Source organism: Spea bombifrons, chromosome 1 (assembly GCF_027358695.1).
Source record: "Spea bombifrons isolate aSpeBom1 chromosome 1, aSpeBom1.2.pri, whole genome shotgun sequence".
Lineage (NCBI taxonomy): Eukaryota > Metazoa > Chordata > Amphibia > Anura > Pelobatidae > Spea > Spea bombifrons.
Window position 1 is genome coordinate 115,153,748 of NC_071087.1, and position 22,467 is coordinate 115,176,214.

Below are 22,467 nucleotides of genomic sequence, written 5' to 3' on the forward strand. Positions count from 1 at the left end.
TGAAAATTTCTCTAGTATTAGTATTAGTAAAAAAATTGGAAAATAATCCCAGTGCTTAATGGGGTTAGTTAATGTATTTCTGTACATTAATAAAGTAATAGCGACTCACGCTTTCAAGGTACAATATTCTAATTTAGCACACTCATTTATATATATTTTCTTCAGAGAAATATTGTGACATAAACATGTTTCATGAATAGTACAACTCTGAAAGCCATGAGGACAACTGGGTAAAATAAAGTACTTACTGTTTTCCTGTTGCACATTTAAGCATATCCTTTACCACTTGGTTCCTCAAAGAATAAATGTAAGGGTTTAGCAAAGGTGTCACTATCGTGTTTAAGACAGCGACCCTTTTGTCATAATCTGATACTTGATTATTTACTGGTTTCACATACATAAACATACAGCTCCCAAAAAAGAGAGTAACTACAATTCCATGTGAAAAACATGTTGAGAAAGCACGTTGTCTTCCAGATTTGGAGCGGATTTTAAATATTGTTCTGACAATTTTAGCATATGACGCAATAGCAACCATAAGAAATAGAAATAATATAGTTGAAATTATAAAAGACAAAAGTTGGAGTGAAGTAGTATCCGTACAGGAATTTCTTAAGAGGGGTCCAACATCACAAAAGAAATGATTTATCTCACGAAAACAGAATGAGAGTCTCAAAATTAATATTGTTGGAATAAATATCGTGAAAAATGACCCAATCCATGACGTAATTACAAGCTGCATGCACATTCTATTATTCATTATAACTGAATAACGTAATGGGTGACATATAGCTAAATACCTGTCAAAAGACATTACAGAAAGGAGAAAGAATTCAAATGTTCCCACCAAAAAATATAAAAAACATTGTGTTAGACATCCAACAACAGTAATAGTCTTATTGTTTGTCAATAAGCCACTTAATAGATTAGGTACAATTATATTTGTGTAGCATATGTCCATAATGGCTAAATTACAAATGAAAAAATACATAGGACTATGGATCTTCTGGTAAATGAGATACAAAATAAGAATTATAACATTCCCTGTCATTGTCAGTAAGTATGAAAGCAGGATTACAAAAAATATCACTGCAACCACACTGGAAGGCAAAGCGAAACCTAAAAGATTAAATTCTTTCACAGTGCTCATGTTCTTCTCAGAAAAGGAAAACATTCTATGAACATAGGAGACAGAATTAAACAGTGTAAATATATATATTAGTTAAAAAAAAATACTTAACGTGGTATGTTATGTTACCATTTCAACACAAATGGACAAGAATATTAAGATATATAAGCATAGACTTTTCCCCCATGTAGTTTTATACCCCAGATAATTGTTACATGCAATGCAAACAATTGTCAGGGGATGTTATTCTTTTACAAAACTGGAAAATATAATTTTGTACCTATGGCTAACCACTATATTCAGTCACAATCAGTAAACGGTATTGCACAACAGGGTTGCCATTTACATTAACTCAGTGGCAAAACTGTTGAGGCTCTACTGCGAGCTGTTTTAATCAGATAATTTTACCCTGCAGAAAATGGCTGCTTATCTCGTTGGAACAGCTTGACATGAGCATGGGCGTTCATCAATCACCCAATAAAAACAAGAGACCAGCTGGATTTTAAAACCATCACAAATTTTATTAAACACCTGTGTCATTTATAAACATAAACTTCAAATATGCAAACATATACTCATAACTCGCAATTAGCCTCAGCTAAAAAACATCATCATTAAGTGCATAATAAATGAACATCCAAGCTTGCTAGGAGGGGATCCCTGTGAATGCTGGCACAGGTGTAAACGATGTTAAGAGCCTTACCGGCATCCTCCCTGCATGTAGCTGTCCAGCTTATGCCATTCAAATTGCCGTACCTCAGATGGCCAACTCTTGTCAGACCCCAAGGGACCCCCTGCCACACCAAGAACATAACAAAATCACTCGCAGAATCAAGAAATCCCAAAGCTCCAAAAGAGAGTCACCACCACAAAACCTGTCCAGTGTCCCAAACCAGCTCACCAACCCTTGCTGCATCGTAAAGTACCATGGGCCGTCATGACACCAGTACTTAATCAACTGTCCTCTGGTGACCAACCCCCACGTAATCAATTGAAACGGTTGGACTCATAACTTGTAATGTAGTTTTGTAATGTCAAGCTACCACAACCTAACAACATGCTCCACACCAAAATTCCATCTCACAAACATCAAACCCCTGAGCAACCCGGCTGCAATCCGCTATACCTAACTGCAGCCACCGTCAGGCTCAGTACTTACACCACAGTTCCCCCTTATCCTCCAAAAAAGTGTATGCTGATGGTTGACCCCCACATGCCGGCACTCCCTGGCAAGAAACACCAACCGAAATGTTCGTACTCATAACCTAAGTTTTGTAATGGCAAGCAACCACCACCCAACAACATGCCCCTATACCAAAATTCCATCTCACAAGCACCAAACCCTCGGGTAACCAAGCTGCAAACCACTATACCTAACTGCCAACTCCATTGGGTTCATTACTTATGAGGAACCCCCCCCAACCACCTTCCTCAAAATCCTGCTTAGCCTCCAGACCACACAAATGAACATCCACTGCGGGTAGACTGAGCCAATGTACATCCCAGTGGACCAGGAAAGACAGCATCTGTTGGTATGATCCCCACTAAAAACCCTCCATGTGGCGGCACCCAGTACATCATGAAAAACCAAACCTGCCCACCATGACCAAGACATCTAGTCATTGATGACCACAGCCGCACTAGTACGATCACACACCTCCCGCAACACCAAACCCCTTTGCACCAACCTCTTCGAACTGACCAGCTCCGACACCCGAAAACACTCAAGTAGGCCATGCAAAAATTAGACATTGAAACCACCTTAACAGATTTCGCATAAACCTCAATCAACCAAAAACCACCACCGAAGGTGCCCAGCAGACAAGGTGTGTCGGTATTGGGGAAACACTTACCAACCTGATCACGCATCTGCAGACTAAAAGCACTTCACCCAGGCCCACCTGAAACTGCAAATAAAAATCACAGCGCCCACATACACCTAACAACCCAGGGGTTCACCCCAGATAAAGCCAAAAACCCATGTCACAAAACCAAAAAAACTATCAGGAACCAGTAGCCCCCCTCCTCGTACATACAGCCAACACAACCTCACCAAAAAACAATCCCATTCTTGCGGCCCCGGCACTCCACTGGACAAGGCAAGCCCTCAGCTTACCCTTAGCTCCACCTGCGGAGGATGCTTCCACAAAAGCAAGAATCAACAATACCTTTACCCAAATTGTTTACAAAAAAAGTCTGTAAAAAAACCTTACCATTACCCTCTGTCAGCTCCACAAAATCAGGGCCACCACTAAGAGGAACGGGTTAAAGAGTTCAATGAAAGGGCTAAGGCTAATATGCCAGTCCTCAGGCCACCCTAGCGAGAATCAGTGACCCCCTGAAATAATCCCTACTTGCTTGGAGTATGGGCACAAAACAGAACATGCCTCATTCACCACCCCTCCCCAAAGATGATGAAAAGCAGACAGCACCTCCCAAAAGGGACAAGCCACGCAGCCCCACTAAATCCCCTTGGGCCACATAGTACATACCACCCAGCAAACTGCTATCCCCATGGCCGAAAAAGGATGCGCAACCAGAGCACAACCCTTGTGTACAAACTCAATGACCTCACACTCCACAGCACATAGCCCTAGTAGCAGCATGGCCCATGATACTGGCGTTCTCCGCCTTAAACCCAAAATATCCATATGTAGCTCCAGCCTTAGCATGCTTGAAGTATTTGCACCAACAGTGGACCCCATGGCACCCGGAAACTCTGACAGGCACTCTTCCCACACGTGGCCAATGAAACTCCCTGAGACCCCACCAATCCCATCTGGGCCATCATCAGCTTCAACAATCATGGTAGAAGCATTTTGTCCCACACAGTTATTCACTTGGCACTAACAAAACAGCTCTCCATATCAATTGGTTGATGCCAGAGGAGGACCCTGGAGGCGACCAATAGGCTCACTCGCACAGCCTTTATAACTCCTGATGGTGAACCTATGGATTTCTTGCTGTTAACCCCTGCGATGCTGCTTAGACAACGGGAGCGTTGTTGGATTCACCGTCAGGGGTTAACTTGGTGCGAACGACCAATAAAGTCGCTTGTATGGACCTTTAACTGTTGGAGCAGGGAGACCAGTGGTCTGGACCAGGATTTTAAAAGTCTGTACAAGCGACTCTATTGGTCTCACAGCCTCTCAGTTTCAAGAAGAGCATAACTAGGTGCTGCCCCTTTATGTACTTGTCAGGGTACCACTGAATCTGAATCAGAGGCGAAAGGGTACTGGTCAAAATATTTATTGAAAAATAAAAATAAAAAATAACAACACGAAGCCTGTCAGGATTCAGCCCCAGCCCTGCAAACTGCCAGGCATGGCCACCCCTTTAACAGGTCTGCCTGGAGTTGAACTCTTCTCCACAGCTTGATGTCTTGTTTATTTGTGTATATGTATTTTATGTACCTTTGCCCTCTTTCCCTTATACATCTGAGGATCTTGGCTCTTCGCTCCATTCCCTGTGTTCCTTGCCTTGTTCCCTGTCCTTTGTGGCATCCTGTACCATGTATATAATCCATGTTCTTTGTATTTTTGTTCAGCTGTGTTTGGTTATACCTATATCTATGCCATTACCACACCTGACCTAACCAACAGGCTTTATTATCCTGTCTCCCTCACCTGAAGCCTGTCATTCACACCTAATGACCTAATGACCAGGCCTATATCTGGACACTCCCCTGTTTGTTAGGTGCCTTTGCATTGAAGTTATAGGGCCATTTTGCTCTGGCCCTGTACCTGATCCTGACTTGTAACTGGCTTCCTGTGTACCTGATCCTGTATGGTTCCTGCCTTCAGCCCTGCCAGAGGGCTTCCTACCTTGTGCCCTTCCAAGTGGCCTTCCCACCTTGTGCCCTTCCAAGTGGGCTTCCCACCTTGTGCCCTGCCAAGTGGGCTTCCTGCCTTCAGCCCTGTCCAGTGGGCTTCCTGCCATCTGCCCTGCCAGTGGGCTTCCTGCCATACGCACGTTTTCTTGCTAAGAGACTGTTTAACCTGTATTTTCTTGTTCTGCCATAATATACAATACATAGCATTACCTGGAACTTTGCCTGTGGTGTATTCCTTTGCGCCTGTCTGTCTTATCCTTCGGTTACCATGCATCGCCATGTGCACACAGAACCCCAGGTATCCCCTGCAATGAGGCTCCTACTTAACCTGATTACCTGGGCCCTGACAAAGCCAAAGTGTAAGACAAGCGGGAAGTCATGGATTAAGTGAAAGGCCAGGAGCCAGAATGGGTAGTCACACAGGCCGAGGTAAGGAGTCCAGAAATCCACATAGTCCAAAATCAGGCAGGAGTTGAGAACCAGAATGGGCGTCAGGCAGGCCAGGTCAAAAAAACACAGGTTATAAGAGGAAGTGGGTGGGGCCTAACAAACGGAAAACCAAGCGGAGGAGGAAACCAGTACAGGTAGGACAAAATGCTAACAGTACTGTAGTGACAAACTAAAAATATACTGTATTTAGTGTACATTCAACACTGCATACTAAACATGGAAAGGAATTTTTTCGGTACAAAATAACTATACGCAACACTGTGCATCAATTTACCCATATAAATTATATTTGTTTGTTTATAAACATAGAAACATAGAATATGTTTGCAGATAATAACCAATTGGCCCATCTATCTATCAAGCAGAAAAACACAAGAAAAGGGTCTATTTGTGAAAAGGATTTTATTAAATAACAGTAGCATTTGCACTGAAATTATATCAGTGTATAACAAAAATAAATGGAGCCTAACAATTCACAGTTCTTGTCCTGCATTGCCTGCCAAATCTTCTACGTAAGGATCAAGAACTTTAGATCAATAAACTTTTTAGCAATGTTACTAAAAGCAAAGAGAGATATATGAAAAAAAAAATAACAGAAATCTAAACTTTCCTCTTATTGAAAACAGCTATGATTGAAGTCACAACTGGTGCTCAGAAGCATAGATGATGATTCCCCTGTCCACTATAAAATGATTTGATAGGATAATACAAGCTAAAAGGCATTTTCTACAACTCTCAGTTCATATATACTTGTATATGCAAACACCTGGAAACAGCACTGTAGGCCTGGATCAACTGAATTAGACATACAAACCCTGTATTTGCAGGTATACATAAATAATATATGGAAACATAGCATAGTAGGTATAGATCAACAGACTAATACACAAACCCAGGTATAGATCAATTGGAAATCACATGTAAAGTCAGCATCAAATGTATAGATCCCCAAACAGCCCAGCGTGAGCCATATTTGTCCCCAAACAGACTAGCATAAGACATCTTTGTCGCCAAATAGCCCGCCCTGTGCAATCTTTGTCCCATAAACATACTCCCTGTGCCATCTTGGTCCCCAAGGCTCAAACACCCTGCTTGTGCCATCGTTGCCTTTCCATAAATCACTTATACATCTATGATACACACAAACACTTATACAGTCACTCACTCATTCATTCACAATCATTAACACATTATTTAATGCATTTTCAAGAAACATTTAAACAATTCACCTGCACATTAATTCATTCTGTCATTCATACACAATTCATTCACACATTAATTCAGTTATTCTCTCAGTCATTCACACATTGCATCTACTCATTCATTTATTAGTTCTCTAACCCATTCACACAATCAACACATTAATGCATTCATTCTTTCATTGCTTCACACAATTCATCCACACACTCATTCATTCATCCTCTCGCGCATTCACACAATTCATCCACACATTATTTATTCTCTCACTCATTCTCACTCTGTATATATTACAATATTCTTACTAACTCCCTTTGTCACTAGCTACCTCTCCCCACTTTGTCACTATCTTTCCTCACTCCCCCTTCTCACTATATACCCCCCATTTGGCAACACCCACGCGGGTGGTGGCAGTAAGAAGGGTGATGAGTAATCATTTTCTGTGTTGCAGTTTGAGTAAATGTGATTATTACCGTATTTGCTCGATTATAAGACGAGGTTTTTTTCAGAGAAAATGCTCTGACAAATACCCCTCGTCTTATAATCGGGGTCGTCTTATAATCAGACCTCAAATAGGTCTGACTATGAGACGACTAAGATCCAGATCCCCCGCAGCTGCAGGGGACCTGGATCGTCCTGTGTGTCCCCCGCCCCACTTACCGGTACTTCTGAGTCCCCGGTGTGTAGCCGGGGCAGTGTGTAGATACAGCCTTACGCTGCAGCCGGAAGGAGGTGTGGCTAGCAGCGGGGGTTGTCTGCGTCCATCGCGCAGACCTTCCCCGGCTGTCAGAGATCAGAGTTCCCCGCACCAGTGGGGCACCGGTGCGGGGAATTCTCTCTGACAGCCAGGGAAGGTCTGTGCGATGGACGCAGACAACCCCCGCTGCTAGCCACACCTCCTTCCAGCTGCAGCGTAAGTTGTCTACGCGAATCGCGTAGACGTCTACACGCTGCCCCAGCTGCATGACAGGGGAGTCAGAAGCACCGGTAAGTTGGGGGGGGCAGGGGATGTGTTAAATGAGGGGCATAAGGCATTTCTGGAGGCAGAGTGTTCTATGAAATGCCTTTTAACCCCCTTAATGCCACTCTGCCTCCAGAAATGCCTTTTTAACTCTCTATACGCCACTCTGCCTCCTGAAATGCCTTAAACCTCCCTATATGCCACTCTGCCCCATAATATGCCTTTTAACCCCCTTAATGCCAGAGTGACATATAGGGGTATTAGGCATTTCTGGAGGCAGAGTGGCACATAGGGGGTCAAAAGGCATATCATGGGGCACAGTGGCATATAGGGTTAAAAGGCATATCATGGGGCACAGTGGCATATAGGGGGTATAAGGCATTTCTGGGGCAGATGTGCATAACTGGGGGGGGTATTATTTATTATTTTATATATCGCCATCTAATTCCATAGTGCTGTACTATGGGTGGAAAGGACAAAACAAGTAGTATGTAACATAATAATTTGACTTATAGCGACAGCAGGTGAGGAGGGCCCTGCTCAAATGGGTTTATAATTTAGAGGGATTTAGGGTGTATTTATACAATAGGTAAAAGTGCCGTCGTTAGGGATGGACCAGCCACATCAGTAAAAGTATTGCAGGAGAGGGACTAGGAAAGGTGAGCTAACGGAATAGGGCAGGGTGTTAATGTGCAATGTTGTAAGCGGCCTTAAAGAATTAGGTCTTGAGGGATTTTTTTAAGGAATAAAGGCACGGAGAAAGACAGATTGGCCGGGGGAGAGCATTCCAGAGGATAGGGGCAGTCCTTAAGAAATCTTGTAAGCGTACATGAGAGCTAGAAATCAAAGGAGAGGATAGAAGGAGATCATTGGATGACCGGATAGACTGGTGTGGAGTGTATTTAGAGATGAGGGATGATATGTAGGTAGGGGAACTGCTGTGAAGGGCTTTGAAAGTAAGAGTAAGGCTTTTGAAATGAATCCTGAAGCGCACAGGCATCCAATGAAGAGACTGACAGAGGGGAGAGGAAGATAAGTCTGATAAGAGACAGCGATGGGAGAGGAAGATAAGTCTGGCAGCAGCATTCATGGTGGATTGTAGAGGGGTGAGACGGTTAAGAGGGAGACCAGCTGAGACATAGTTACAATAATCAAGGCGGGAGATAATAAGGGCATGGACGAGAGCCTTAGTGGCATGCTGTGTTAGGAAGGGATGGATGCGGGCAATGTTTTTAAGATGGAGATGGCAGTTTTTAGAGACAGACTGAAAGTGGGGGGTGAAGGAAAGGTCGGAGTTAAGTACACCAAGACAGCGGCCATGAGGAGACAGGGAGATGATATCACCATTGACATTGAGATAAACTGATGGGGGAATCTTAGCATTGGAGGGAGGGAAGATGAGAACTTCGGTTTTGAGAGGGGGAGGGGAGGGGAAGTGTAACCCGGAGACAGAGACGCTGAAGGTAAGATCAGAGAGGTAGGTAGTGAACCAGGAGAGAGCAGTGTCACGGAGACCAAGAGCATGAAGAGTTTGAAGGAGAAGAGGGTGGTCCACAGTGTCAAAAGCCGCAGAAAGGTCCAGTAGGATTAGCATGGAGTAGTGGCCCTTGGATTTGGCAGTTAGTAGGTCATTTGTAACTTTTGTAAGGGTTATGAGACAGGGAGGAGATGAGGGAGGTGAAGTAGGTTGAGAGCGGAGTAGTAGGAATGTAGCATAAATTTGTAGTGCAGAAAATCAGCCATGGAATGAGATTTTCGCCAACTACGCTCAGCAGTGCGGGAACAACGTCGTAGGTGCCGGGTTAGTTGTGTGCCAGGGTTGGAAATGTGAGATTAGTGAGGAACGAGTAGTAACTGGGGCTACATCCTCAAGAGTAGAAGTGAGAGTGGAGTTATAGAGAAAGGTAGCGATGTTAGGGCATAACATGTTAGAGATAGGAGAGGGAGCAATTTGGTTGAGAACTTCTGAAGGTTAATAGAGCTAAGGTCTCTGGTTAGGCAAGGATAGGGTGCAGGGGAGTGAGTAGGATGCAAGGTGAATGAGCAGGAAAGGATGTGGTGGTCAGGGGAAAGGGAAATTAGAGAGGTTAGTGAGAGAGCACATGCTAGAAAAAATAAGGTCCAGGGTGTGACCATCATCATGAGTAGGGGAGTTAATATGTTGTGTGAGATCAGAATAGGTAATAGAAATACATTTTGATGCCATGGGACTTAATGGGGTGGCAACTAGGATGTTGAAGTCTCCAAGGATAACAGAAGGAATATCAGAAGAGAGAAAGAGAGCCAGCCATGAGGAGAAGTGGTCAAGAAAGATCTTAGCTGGGCCAGGTGAGCGGTATATAACAGCTATGCGTAAGGAGATGGGATTAAATAGTTGGATAGCATGGTTTATAAATGAGGAGAAAAAGAGTGATGGAGCAGAGGGAATAGGTTGAAAAGTACAAGTTGAGGAGAGTAGGAAGCCTACCCCACCACCCTTCCTGTCATCAGATCGAGGAGTGTGAGTGAGGTGGAGGCCACCATAGGAGAGAGCAGCAGGAGAAGCGGTGTTACAAGAGGTTAGCCAGGTTTCAGTTAGAGCGAGAAGGTGCAGGGAACTAGAGATAAAGTGGTCGTGTAAATCTGTTTGTTACAGACAGAACGTGCGTTCCAGAGTGCAAAGGTAAAAGAGGGGGGGGTAGGAGGAGCAGCGTGGTATGTGGACAAGATTATTGAAGTTTCTGGAATGTTGAATGGGAGAGGATGTGTAAGAGAGAACAACAGGAGGGCCAGGATTTGGGAAAATATCCCCAGCTGCTAAAAGAAGCAGAAGAGAGAGTGAGAGGAGGTGGGAATAGGACTTGTGTGAGCCGAGAGATTGCTGGGAGTAAGGGGAGGTGGGAGAAAGGGAGGAGGTGAATTGAAAAGTACTTGGGATGAGAGAAGGGGAGAAGAAAGTAATGATGGTGCAATACATACATAGTGTGGAGGTGCTGGCGGCTGGAGAGAGATAACTGTTCTACTAATAATAGAGAAAATGAAAAGAGGAACAAGAGGATTGTGAGCATGGTAACTGAAGACAGATGGCGATGGGAATGGAGTGGTGGTGGAGCAAACACAATAAGCAGTAGGCAGCACTTGATGACAATTCAGTGGCGTATTGATTGCAGGGAGCTTCCAGGTTTCTCTTTGTCCTTCCTTGTTTTCCTCCCTTGGTAAACTCCAAAACAGTGGCACTTAGGCAAATTGGCACTTGGGTGGAAAGTGGCACACAGATGGAAGGTGGCCAGTGCTTCTAAGAGGCTTGAGCCTCCAATGTCACTACTGATATAGGGTTGGCTGCTTGTTAGGTATTTACCAATTGATTACCGTAATAAAATCACAGACACATGGGGGAGAGGGGAGGATAGCTAACAGGGTACTAATAATTCAATATAGACAAATCAAAGGACAAACAAAGGATTGATACAAATGCATGATTGATTACAGACAGGGTAAAGCAAAAAAGTGGAATACCTGGACAATTAATTAATTAAGCAGGGCAGCCAGCAATGATGCAGATTACAGACAGGGTAAGGCAAAAAAGTGGAATACCTGTTGATGAGAAAAGAGAGATGATAAATTACCGTATTGGCTCGGATATAGGCAGCCCCCGTATATAGGCCGCACCCTAAAAGTTTGGTGCTTTTTTAAAGAAAAAGTTTTTTTCTTTAAAAAAGCACCAAAAAAAAAACATGCTGCCACTCTGTCTCCCTCCCCCCCGAGATATGCTGCCACTGTCCTCCCCCCCCGAGATATGCTGCCACTGTCCTCCCTCCCCGAGATATGCTGCCACTGTCCTCCCTCCCCGAGATATGCTGCCACTGCCCCCCCCCGAGATATGCTGCCACTGTCCTCCCCCCCCCCCGAGATATGCTGCCACTCTGCCCACCCCGACTTACCGGAGCAGACTCCCGGGTGTCTTGCGGGGCCGGCGGGGGGCATCTACGCAATACGCGTATACAACCGGAAGTTGTATACGCGTATTGCGTAGATGTCCCCCGCCGGCCTCGCAAGACACCCGGGAGTCTGCTCCGGTAAGTCTTGGGGGCAGAGGTAAAACGCATCGCGCGGACGGTCACCGGCTGTGGCGATGCGGGTAAAAGTGCTGGCAGGGGAGGCTGTCTGAGCGTATCGGGGATTAGGATGCAGGTCCCCTGCACCGCTGCGGGGGATCTGTATCCTAACCCCGCTGCCTGCCCGGCGCCCGGGACTCCATGTCCCGGGCGTCGGGCGCTAGACCCCGAATATAGGCCGCACCCCCACTTTAAAGACTTAAAGTGGGGAAAAAAAGTGCGGCCTATATTCGAGCCAATACGGTAGTTCCTGATGATCGGTATGAGTTTCAGCTCAATGGCCCTTATATTCAAAGAGAAACTAAGATTTCACATTAAGCACTATTTCTCAGATAATTTAACCTCAGTCGCCTATGCCTCCTCCTTGTGGTTGGCCCAAAAAACTCCAAGGAATTCTGTTTAAGGAAGCTGCCATAAGGAATAGAAAAATAGAGCAACATAAATATCACATTATCACTCAGTTGCAAATATTACCGATGCAACACAAACTTAACCCTACATTAAAGGTGAAAAGCAATTTAAAGAATACAAAACTAACTTACTTATATTCCACTGTGCCCCGATATGTCTAATAGCCCCTGTTATACCTTATACCTCCTATATGCTACTGTGCCCCCTGATATGCCTTATACCCCCCAGATATCTTATGCCCCCCTGATATGCCTTATACCCCCTAAATGCCAATGTGTCCCCCAATATGCCTTATATCCTCCCATATGCCACTCCGCCCCCAGATATGCCTTATACCTTCCTATATGCCACTCGGCCCCAGGTATGCCACTCTGCCCCTCATATATGCCTTATACGTCCCTATATGCCACTCTGACCCCCAGATATTCCTTATACCTTCATATATGCGACTCTGCCCCCCAGATATGCTTATACCTCCCTATATTTCACTCTACCCCCTTATATGCCACTCTGCCCCAGATATGCCACTCCCCCCGATATGCCTTTTACCTTCCTATATGCCACTCTGCCCCTGATATGCCATCCTGCCCCTAGATATTCCTTATACCTCCCTATAAGCCATTATGCTCCCTGATATGCCTTACATCCCCCTGATATTCCTTATGCCCCTCATACTCCCTGGTGTCTAGTGGGAGCAGCCGGTGAACCTCCGCTGCTGGCTGGCACTTTCACTGGAACTTCTATGACTGAGCACCGGAAAGTCATGTGACGCTGATGCTCCAGCATAGAAGCCCTAGCGGAAATGAAGGGCAGTAGAGAAGGTTGCCTGCATGCATCCACCACAGCGCTGAAGGGGACCTGGATCCTCTTCCCTGGCAGCTGGTGGGCGTCTGCGCAATGCGCACAGACAACCACCGCTTTTGCCCTCCACTTCCGCCGGTGATTCTATGATGGAGCACCGGAAGGTCATGTGATGCCGGCACTCATAGAACCCCCGGCGGAAGTGGAGGATGTCTGCGGCCGTCAGAGAGGAGGATCCGGGTCCCCTGCAGCGCCGCGGGAGATCTTAGTGTTCATTTGCTTAAAAAAACCCTCATCTTATAGTCGATAAAATCGATTCAACGAATCGATAATAAAATTTGTTGACAACAATTTTCATTATCGATTATTATCGATTTTATTGATTAGTTGTTTTAGCCCTAGTTTTAACATTTCTGTGGTGGTCGTGTTTAGCTGTAATTTTCTTCTTTCCTGTTTACTGAACCCACACAAGTTATATATTGTTTTTTTCAGGACAAGATGTCATTTCTTTAGAAGTCATTATTTCGATTGTATCATATCATTCACTATAAAAAAGTATAACATGACAAAACTGAGAAAAAGGGACTTTCTGACTTACTTGAAGAATATTTTACTCATCTATAAAAACTAATGAAAGAAACTGCTAACTAGATTCTACTATTTGTCCTAAATTTAGAAATACCCAATGTTTTTATGTTTTTTTGCTTTTTTCTGCACGCTATGGGGGAATAAGTACAAGTAGCAATTCCAAATCTGGTATTTCTGCCCCCGTGTGCTATTTTGGGTATCTTTGAAACCGGCCAATGCAATTTACCCCATCAAACCATATATTTTTGAAGACTAGACACCCCAAGGTATTTCAAATGTTAGTATTTTAACTCTTTCCATGCACTAATTCTACCATGGCATGGGCAGCAACATTTCCTAAGTACAGTGATACCCCCTATGCATGGGTTTGTTGGTTTGGTTGGGGGGTTGAAATGCCACATTTTGGACGTGTGCATTTTTCAAATTGTGAATTTGACATGTGGTCATCCTTCCCCCTGTGTTAATTGGGACATTGTTGAACCTGGCTTATTCAATTTACCCCATCAAGTAGAAACTCCATGGGCACTTAACATGCTAGTATTTTAACTTTTTCCATGTGAGAATTGTTTGAAAATATAGTGCTAATTTTAGGACTTGCTCATAAAAATAAATGTTTATATATACAGTATCCCACAAAAGTGAGTACACCCCTCACATTTTTATAAATATTTTTTTATATCTTTTCATGTGACAGCACTGAAGAAATTACACTCTGCTACAATGTAAAGTAGTGAGCGTACAGCCTGTATGTCAGTATAAATTTGCTTGGCAACAAAAGTGAGTACACCCCTAAGTGGAAATGTCCAAATTGGCCCCAATTCGCAATTTTCCCTCCCCGGTGTCATGTGACTCGTTAGTGTTACAAGGTCACAGGTCACAGGTGAATGGGGAGCAGGTGTGTTAAATTTGGTGTTATCACTCTCACATTCTCACATACTGGTCACTGGAAGTTCAACATGGTACCTCATGGCAAAGAACTTTCTGAGGATCTGAAAAAAACAATTGTTGCTCTACATAAAGATGGCCTAGGCTATAAGAAGATTGCCAAGACCCTGAAGCTGAGCTACAGCAAGGAGGGCAAGACCATACAGCGGTTTCACAGGACAGCTTCCACTCAGAACAGGCCTCACTATGGTCGAGTGCACGTGCTCAGCGTCATATCCAGAGGTTGTCTTTGGGAAATAGACTTATGAGTGCTGCCAGAATTGCTGCAGCGGTTGAAGGGGTTGGGGGTCAGCCTGTCAGTGCTCAGACCATACGCCGCACACTGCATCAAACTGGTCTGCATGGCTGTCGTCCCAGAAGGAAGCCTCTTATAAAGATGATGCACAAGAAAGCCCGCAAACAGTTTGCTGAAGACAAGCAGACTAAGGACATGGATTACTGGAACCATGTCCTGTGGTCCGATGAGACCAAGATAAACTTATTTGGTTCAGATGGTGTCAAGCGTGTGTGGCGGAAAACCACGTGAGGAGTACAAAGACAAGTGTATCTTGCCTACAGTAAAGCAGTGGGAGTGTCATGGTCTGGGCCTGCATGAGTGCTGCTAGCACTGGGGAACTACAGTTCATTGAGGGAACCATGAATGCCAACATGTACTGTGACATACTAAAGCAGAGCATGATCCCCTCCCTTCAGAGACTGGGCCGCAGGGCAGTATTCCAACATGATGACAACCCCAAACACACCTCCAAGATGACCACTGCCTTGCTGAGGAGCTGAGGGTAAAGGTGATGGACTGGCCAAGCATGTCTCCAGACCTAAACCCTATTGTGCATCTGTGGGGCATCCTCAAATGGAAGGGGGGAGCGCAAGCTCTCTAACATCCACCAGCTCCGTGATGTCATCATGGAGGAGTGGAAGAGGACTCCAGTGGCAAACTGTGATGCTCTGGTAAACTCCATTCCCAAGAGGGTTAAGGCAGTGCACCTTCACTTCATTGGTTGATGGCAGACGATCCCCCTGCTGGTGACCAATAGAGTCACTCATACAGACTTTTAAAATCCTGGTGCCGAAACTTGGCTGGGGGAGACCACTGGTCTCCCCACTACAAGAGTTAAAGGTCCGTACGAATGACCAATAGAGTCATTCACTCGTGCAGACCTTTAACTCTTGGAGCGGGGAAACCATGGCCTCCCCAGGCCAAGTTCCACCATCAGGAGTTAAAGGTCCGTGCGAGCGACTCTATTGGTTACTGGGGCCTCCTCTGGCATCAACCAATTGATAGCAACCAGTAAGAGCAGGTAAGTTTTAGTAAGTCTTTTGATATGTTCTGTGACCGATGGAACAGAACTGGGGATTGGTGATCCAGGCAACATAGATGGATGAAATCCGTAGGTAGCATGGAAAGGGGACATATCAATAGAACGGTGAAAATCATTATTATATGCAAACTCCGCCAAAGTAAGGTAAGTACTCCAATCGTCTTGAAGATATGTGGTATAACAGCGAAGATTTTGTTCTTATGTTTGATTTGTTCGTTCCGTCTGACCGTTACTTTGTGGATGAAAGGCTGTAGATAAGGAGCGCTGAATATGTAATTGTTCACAAAAAACCTTCCAGAAATGAGACATGAACTGAGATGGTCGGAAACAATGTCCTCTGGTAAGCCATGGAGTCGAAAAATATTTTGAATAAATAAATGTGCTGTCTCTGTGGCCGAGGGGGAGATGATCAAAGGGAATGAAGTGAGCTATCTTCGTAAATCAGTCTATCACAACCAGTAGAGTGGTCAAATGGTTAGAAGGTGGAAGGTATGTAATACAATCCATAGAGATACTTGACCAAGGTCTAGTTGGAACTGGGAGAGGTTGTAACAGACCAGCGGGTTTATGATGAGTCTTTGGACCGAGCGCACGTAAATTTTTCCACTTCTTCCTTAGGCCACCAAAAACAACGTAGACTAGTTACAAGGTCTCCTCCATGTCCGGCAAGGGGCGTGTCGTGGCAGGCTTGCAAAACTTGAAGACGGACTCCGGGAGGAACAAAACCACGATCTTGGTGATAGTAAAACCCTTGCCGAAATTGGAGTCCTGGAACATCAGGAGGATTTCCCCGATGGGTAGAATTACGAATAGAGTCCCATAGGGTCTGTGTCGCTGCTATGAAATGTTTGGGAGATAACACTGTATCGTGACTCGCAACCGGTGCAGAGGGAACTTTATAAATTCGTGATAAGGTATCTACTTTGGTATTGCGTGACCCTGGGCAGTAGGTTATATGAAGTTGAAACCTTGTAAAAAATAGAGCCCATCTTGCCAACCTGGGTTGTAACCTTTTTGCGGTTCGTAAATACTCTTGTGATCCATATACACCGTGACAGGGTACACAGCACCCTCGAATAGATGTCGTCACTCCTCCAATACCAATTTTATTGCTAGTAATTCACCTTCTCTGATGCAATCATTTCTTTCTGCAGGAGATAGAGTGCGGGAGAAAAAGGCAACAGGATGCAGTTGACCATCCGAGTCTGAGCTTCCAGGGAGGAGGAAAATATCAAGATGCCATCCAAGTAGACAATCACAAAGCGATCCAGGGAGTCATGAAAAAATGTCGTTGATGAAATGCTGAAAAGTGGCGGGAGCATTACATAATCCAAAAGGCATTACCAAGTACTTGAAGTGACCATACCCTTTTCTTATTCTTACTAAATTATAAGCTCCGCGTAAATCAATTTTAGTGAATATGGTGGCTGAACGTACATGTTCCAATAACTCGGATATAAGCGGTAGAGGGTATCTGTTTTTAATAGTCACGTTATTTAGCTCCCGATAGTCAATACAGGGGCGAAGACCCCCCATCCTTTTTATGTACCAAAAATATTCCGGCCCCTGCTGGGGATGTAGAAGGTCGGATAAATCCTTTAGAGAGGTTCTCGCCAATGTATTCCTTTAGTGTAGCCAATTCAGGTTCCGTCAGGGGGTAGATCCTGCCGAACAGAATAGCCGCACCAGGGAGTAAGTCGTTAGGACAGTCGTATGGTCGATAAGGAGGAAGTTTATCTGTGATTTTCTTCTCAAATATGTCTTTAAACCTCCTGTACTGTATTGGAATGTGTTCGGAAGGGATAGTGTTTTGAGCAAGGCCAAGTAGGACAGTCATTAATTGAAAATTGAAAAATGCCGGTTTCCCAGTTGATGGAGGGGTTGTGGGTTCTCAACCAGGGGAGGCCCAGGATAATAGGAGATATCGGAGATGGTACAACATGGCTGGTTCCTATTCTGACCTTGAGGGTGATCGTCTCTGTGCTGATAGGACCAGATTTGAGAGGACTGCCGTCAACCAATTGTATAGCAATCGGGTGTTTCTTGGGACGGGTAGTAATGCGAAGTGACTGGACAAGGTCTGAGTCTATAAAATTGGCGCTGGCTCCAGAGTCCACCATGGCCAGTAGGGGCACAGAGTTCTTATTCCACTGTAACGATACAGAAAGCGAGAGGTGAGATGAAGAACAAGGTGCTTTCTCAGTATACGTGTACAAATGACCAATAGTCTCCTTACCCTTTGAGTAACGGGTACGGGAACGACAGTCTTTGAACTGATGACCTACACGGCCACAGTACACGCAGAGTCCCAATGTTCTGCGCCGTTTTTTTCTGCTGGTGACAGGGGACCTCGAACGATGCCTATTTGCATAGGTTCTTTGGTAGGTTGTAGGGACGGCACAGGAACTGAGGGCTGAGCAGGAGTCCAGGAGGAGGTGGAGACCAGACGTTCCTGTCTTCTTTCTCTCAAACGTCGATCAATTTGAATGACTAATCTGATGAATTCTTCCAAAACAGAGGGAATGGTGGTACGAGCCAATTCATCCTTGATGGCGTCAGATAGTCCCCAGTGAAACTGATCATTTAGGGCGGCGTCATTCCAGTCGGACTCTAAAGCGACGCAACAGAACTCCGTGATGTAGTCCTCTACAGGCCTTCTGCCTTGCTTAAGGGTGCGTAGGGTGGTAGCGGCTGAGGAAATACGATATGGATCCTTGTACTTGCTGAAATGAAGACCAGGAATACAGGAGTGGACTGTGGCTATGCAACAGATGATGTGCCCAGAGCTGAGGTTCATCGGATAACAGGGAGATCACAGTATGAACCTTAACAAAATCAGAGGAATAAGTCCGTGGTTTGAGGTTGAATAAAATCTGTCAGGAACTGATGAATGAGCGATATTTCTTGCTCTCTTTAGAAAATCGTTCAGGAAGTGGCACTTGCGGTTCAAGGGCACAGGCTCCTTCCACTTGAGATTCAGCAGAGGTCGCAGAAGCTTGATCTGATGGTGCAGACTGTTGCATCTGAAGATGATGAACTTGTTGTCTTAATTGATTCTGGTTGGCATGCATCTCTTGTAAAGATTGATTCATGACGGCCATCTGCTTTGTAAGTGCCATGATGGCCTCTGACAAGCCAGTCACACGCACGCGTTCCCTGCGGCAGGGAACACATAAAGTTTGTTGAGGACGCGCGCGCGCGCCTAGAGGAGACCATGCGGCTAGAGGAAGCCGAGGGCTCTGACAACAATCATTGCATGTAGTTTAGACAGATCATTGAATTACTTACTGAGTTTTTTTACCACCGTTAATGCAAGTTATGCTTTAAGCAGGTCACTAAATCTTCTCCCAGTTCTGTAGTTGGTTGAGAATACAGCAAAAAAAATATAAGACTGACCAGATACAACGAACCTCTGCTTAAATTTGCTTTGTAAATATAACAAAAAATGATTGGAGGATCAAGAGAAGAGGAAGCCAGCAAGGTTATGTCTACGGAGGTAATAGAAGAGAGAAGAAAGCAGAACAAGAAAATGCAGAACAAGAAAATGCAAGACATGGAAGTGGAGCTACAAGACATAGAAGCGAAGTGGTCAGTAGGTAGGTAGGTAGGTAGGTAGGTAGGTAGGTAGGGAGACATTTAGAGAGCATGAGAGAGTGAACGAAAGTGAGGTTGTGAGAGAGTGAGAATAAATGTGGGCATTGGCAACAAATTTTGCTCCCGAGTTTGACTGAACCCCAATTTTGATCCAAAACAAGCAGACAAGAAACAGAATTCTTTGTCCGAAAACCTGTGGGCCAAAAACGAAACAAAAAATTCATCCGAATGATCTTTAGTCCATTTGCATATGTCTAGTTGGTACCTATTCGGCACATAGTCAAGTTTATTAAATTAGAATAGATTTAATTTGATTTGCTGCTTTACTTGTGGTTTGGGCGGACAATGTTCTTCGTAAAGTATTGCATATGACTCTGTCTGGTGGAGCTATTAGCCTGAAATAAAGATGAACAAAGAAGTCTTCCAGTTTATAGTTCATAATGGAGAAGTTGTGGTACAGCATCGCTCTTTGGAGCAGGATTTAAGGTGCATCTCGACAACATTGGTCTTGATCTTGATACCCTGGTTTTAAAGATGGGGTGAGTTTGGTCGAAACTCCTTTGTTGGCTTTGTTGAGGGAGTCCAGTTAGCAACTCTAAATAATATCTCTGGTAAAGGAGGTTAATGGAAAAGGTTGTATCAGCTAAGGGTTGCAATTGTGCTACAAAGGAGCAGTTCTTGTGGTTAAAATGTTTGTGTAACTGAGCTGGTGTTTTATGGCTAATCGTTACAGAGAAGGGTTAAAAGCAGTGGGCTCCCTGCAATTGTCAACGCCTCTTTGATGTTACTCTGGTAATATGAGTCACTGATGTTTTGAATAAAAGGTGTGACTATTCTCACCAAAAAACTAAGCGTGCTGTTTTTCTTCGGTGTAGAGTTTGGGGAATGGTAGTGTGGCAGTTTGGGTTGGACAGGGTATTAAGGAACGGAGTCAAGCATGTTTTTTCCTTTCCCCACATCTGTAGGGTAGTAGCTTTGTAAAACAGAATGGGTTCAGATTATTAATTAGTAGCACAAAGGGGTATGAGTACAGTTAAGGGTATCTTAAAGTAACTACAGTATAATGGAGTGCCTCATAAATCCTCATTATGGATGAGGTTTTCGCTTAGGATCTTGGTTTAGCAGGTTAGCACAAAATATTATGGATTGTTGATGTGGTGTTTTTTTTTCTACGGATCCATTTGGAATGTTTTGGGGAATATCCTACTATGAATAACAAAACTCCTATGTTATTTAGCGGCAGGGTTTTGCTGATCGGTATTGGTACTATGCAATTGGATTATGTTTAAAACCATGTTGTTATGAGAGAATGTGCAGATGGAACCATATTTCCAAAGTTCTGTGGCATCATGGCTTTTAAATACTACTGTTTCTTTGTTGTTTTTTTCAGTTTAACCAGTTTTAAGCAGCTTTTCAGTATTTAAATGTAACCTTGTTATTAGTTGTTGGGGCCATTGCCCTAATTATGATTTATAAATGATTATGAGCTCTATTTTCAGAAGAAATGCCTTGTCTCCCTGTGATCACTTGTACTAAAAAATACCTCCAATGCCTTACAATAATCTGCTGTTTTATCTTGAGGAGAAAATTATCTGCCTGCAGTATCTGAATACCAAAATTTCACCTTAACCGCATGAAACTATGTAAATATGTTTAGGCTGTGTGTGTATGTTATTGTAATTTAAAGGTGTAACTTTTAATTTTGCTGGTTTATGTCACATTACATTCAGTGAGATATGAGAATTACAAGTGATTTAAATGTCGTTCCAAATATTTTAATCGGATACATAGATAAAACAAATGATATAGACACAGTCCAATCATTGAGCGCAGTTGCACTTCTAAGCCACAGCTTTGTTTTGTATAAATGTTAAACCAATGTAACATGCTACTCAAAATATATTTCTGTAATTCATGTCAAACAGAGATGATGGTGTTGTGTGAATGCTTATTTTTTAAAACTTATTTTGCTGTTTATTACCTTAATAAATACCGCAAGAGTAGCAATTATCAAGGAGCACCATGTCAAAAAGAGCAAGCAGTGCCGCAGGGATTTAATTCAACCCTGACACTTTAATGCCAGAAGCCAGTAAATGCTGTTTCTTTGGCCGTTGACTGGATATATGCTTTTACACTAACAATGTCTATGCCGTATGAGCAGCAGTAAACGTGAGTGACCACTACCATTTAGCACAGGCCACGACTGGATGCAAGGTACAAATGCCATTTAAGATTGAATAATGATTTGCAAGATCTTCAAATAATTATATATTTGAACTGTGTTTTGTAAATATGTTCCATTTAGAATCACATTTTTTTTAAAGTTGGTTTTAAGTAAAACAATTATAGCCTTCAGAGATGATTGAAATATTTTTCTAACACCTCCTTGAATACAGTTCTCACACTTTGATTCCTTAGTGTATAAATGATTGGGTTAATGAAGGGAACTAATACTGTGTTTACAAGGGCCACATGTTTCTTAATATCAACACTATGACCTTGTATAGGATCTGCATACAGAAATATGCAACTTCCATAGATAAGCGTTACCACTATGGCATGGGAAGTACAGGTTGAAAATGCTCTTCCTTGTCCCTCTACTGATTGGATTTTTAATACTGCAATGATAATGTTAATATAAGATATAAATGTTACCAAAAAAGAAATAAGCAATGTAAAAGAGGAAACTGTTACCAATACCAGAATTTCTGCTGCATCTGTGCAGCTGTTATGAAGAATTGGGCCTATATCACAAAAAAAATGGTCAATCACACTGAAACAGAATGTGAGTCTCATTACTAAGACTGAAGGGAGAAGATTTGTGAGAAATGATCCAAGCCACACTCCAGCTATAAGTTGAAGACAAGTGTATTTTTGCATAATTGCTACATAACGTAAAGGATGGCATATTGCCAAATATCGATCAACAGACATCACGGCAAAAAGTAAAAATTCTGCAGATCCAGTAAGAAAGTATGTATACGCTTGGGTTAAACAACATGTCACAGATATAGAATTTCTGTCAGTCAAGAAACTATTTAGCAATGTTGGGATAATTGTGTTTGTAAAGCAAATATCCATGATGGCCAGATTCCACAAAAAATAATACATAGGTCTATGTAGTCGTTGATCTAAGGTAACTAACA

General features: G+C 43.6%; 1 protein-coding gene across 1 annotated transcript; it reads right to left on the bottom strand.

Annotated features, from left to right (window-relative positions):
* Nucleotides 1-244: 244 nt before the first annotated feature.
* LOC128469463 (olfactory receptor 6M1-like) lies at nt 245-1,174 on the bottom strand. The gene has a single exon (XM_053451327.1). The coding sequence runs from the start codon at nt 1,172-1,174 to the stop codon at nt 245-247; it is 930 nt and encodes a 309-aa protein (XP_053307302.1).
* Between the last annotated feature and the right edge of the window lie 21,293 nt (nt 1,175-22,467).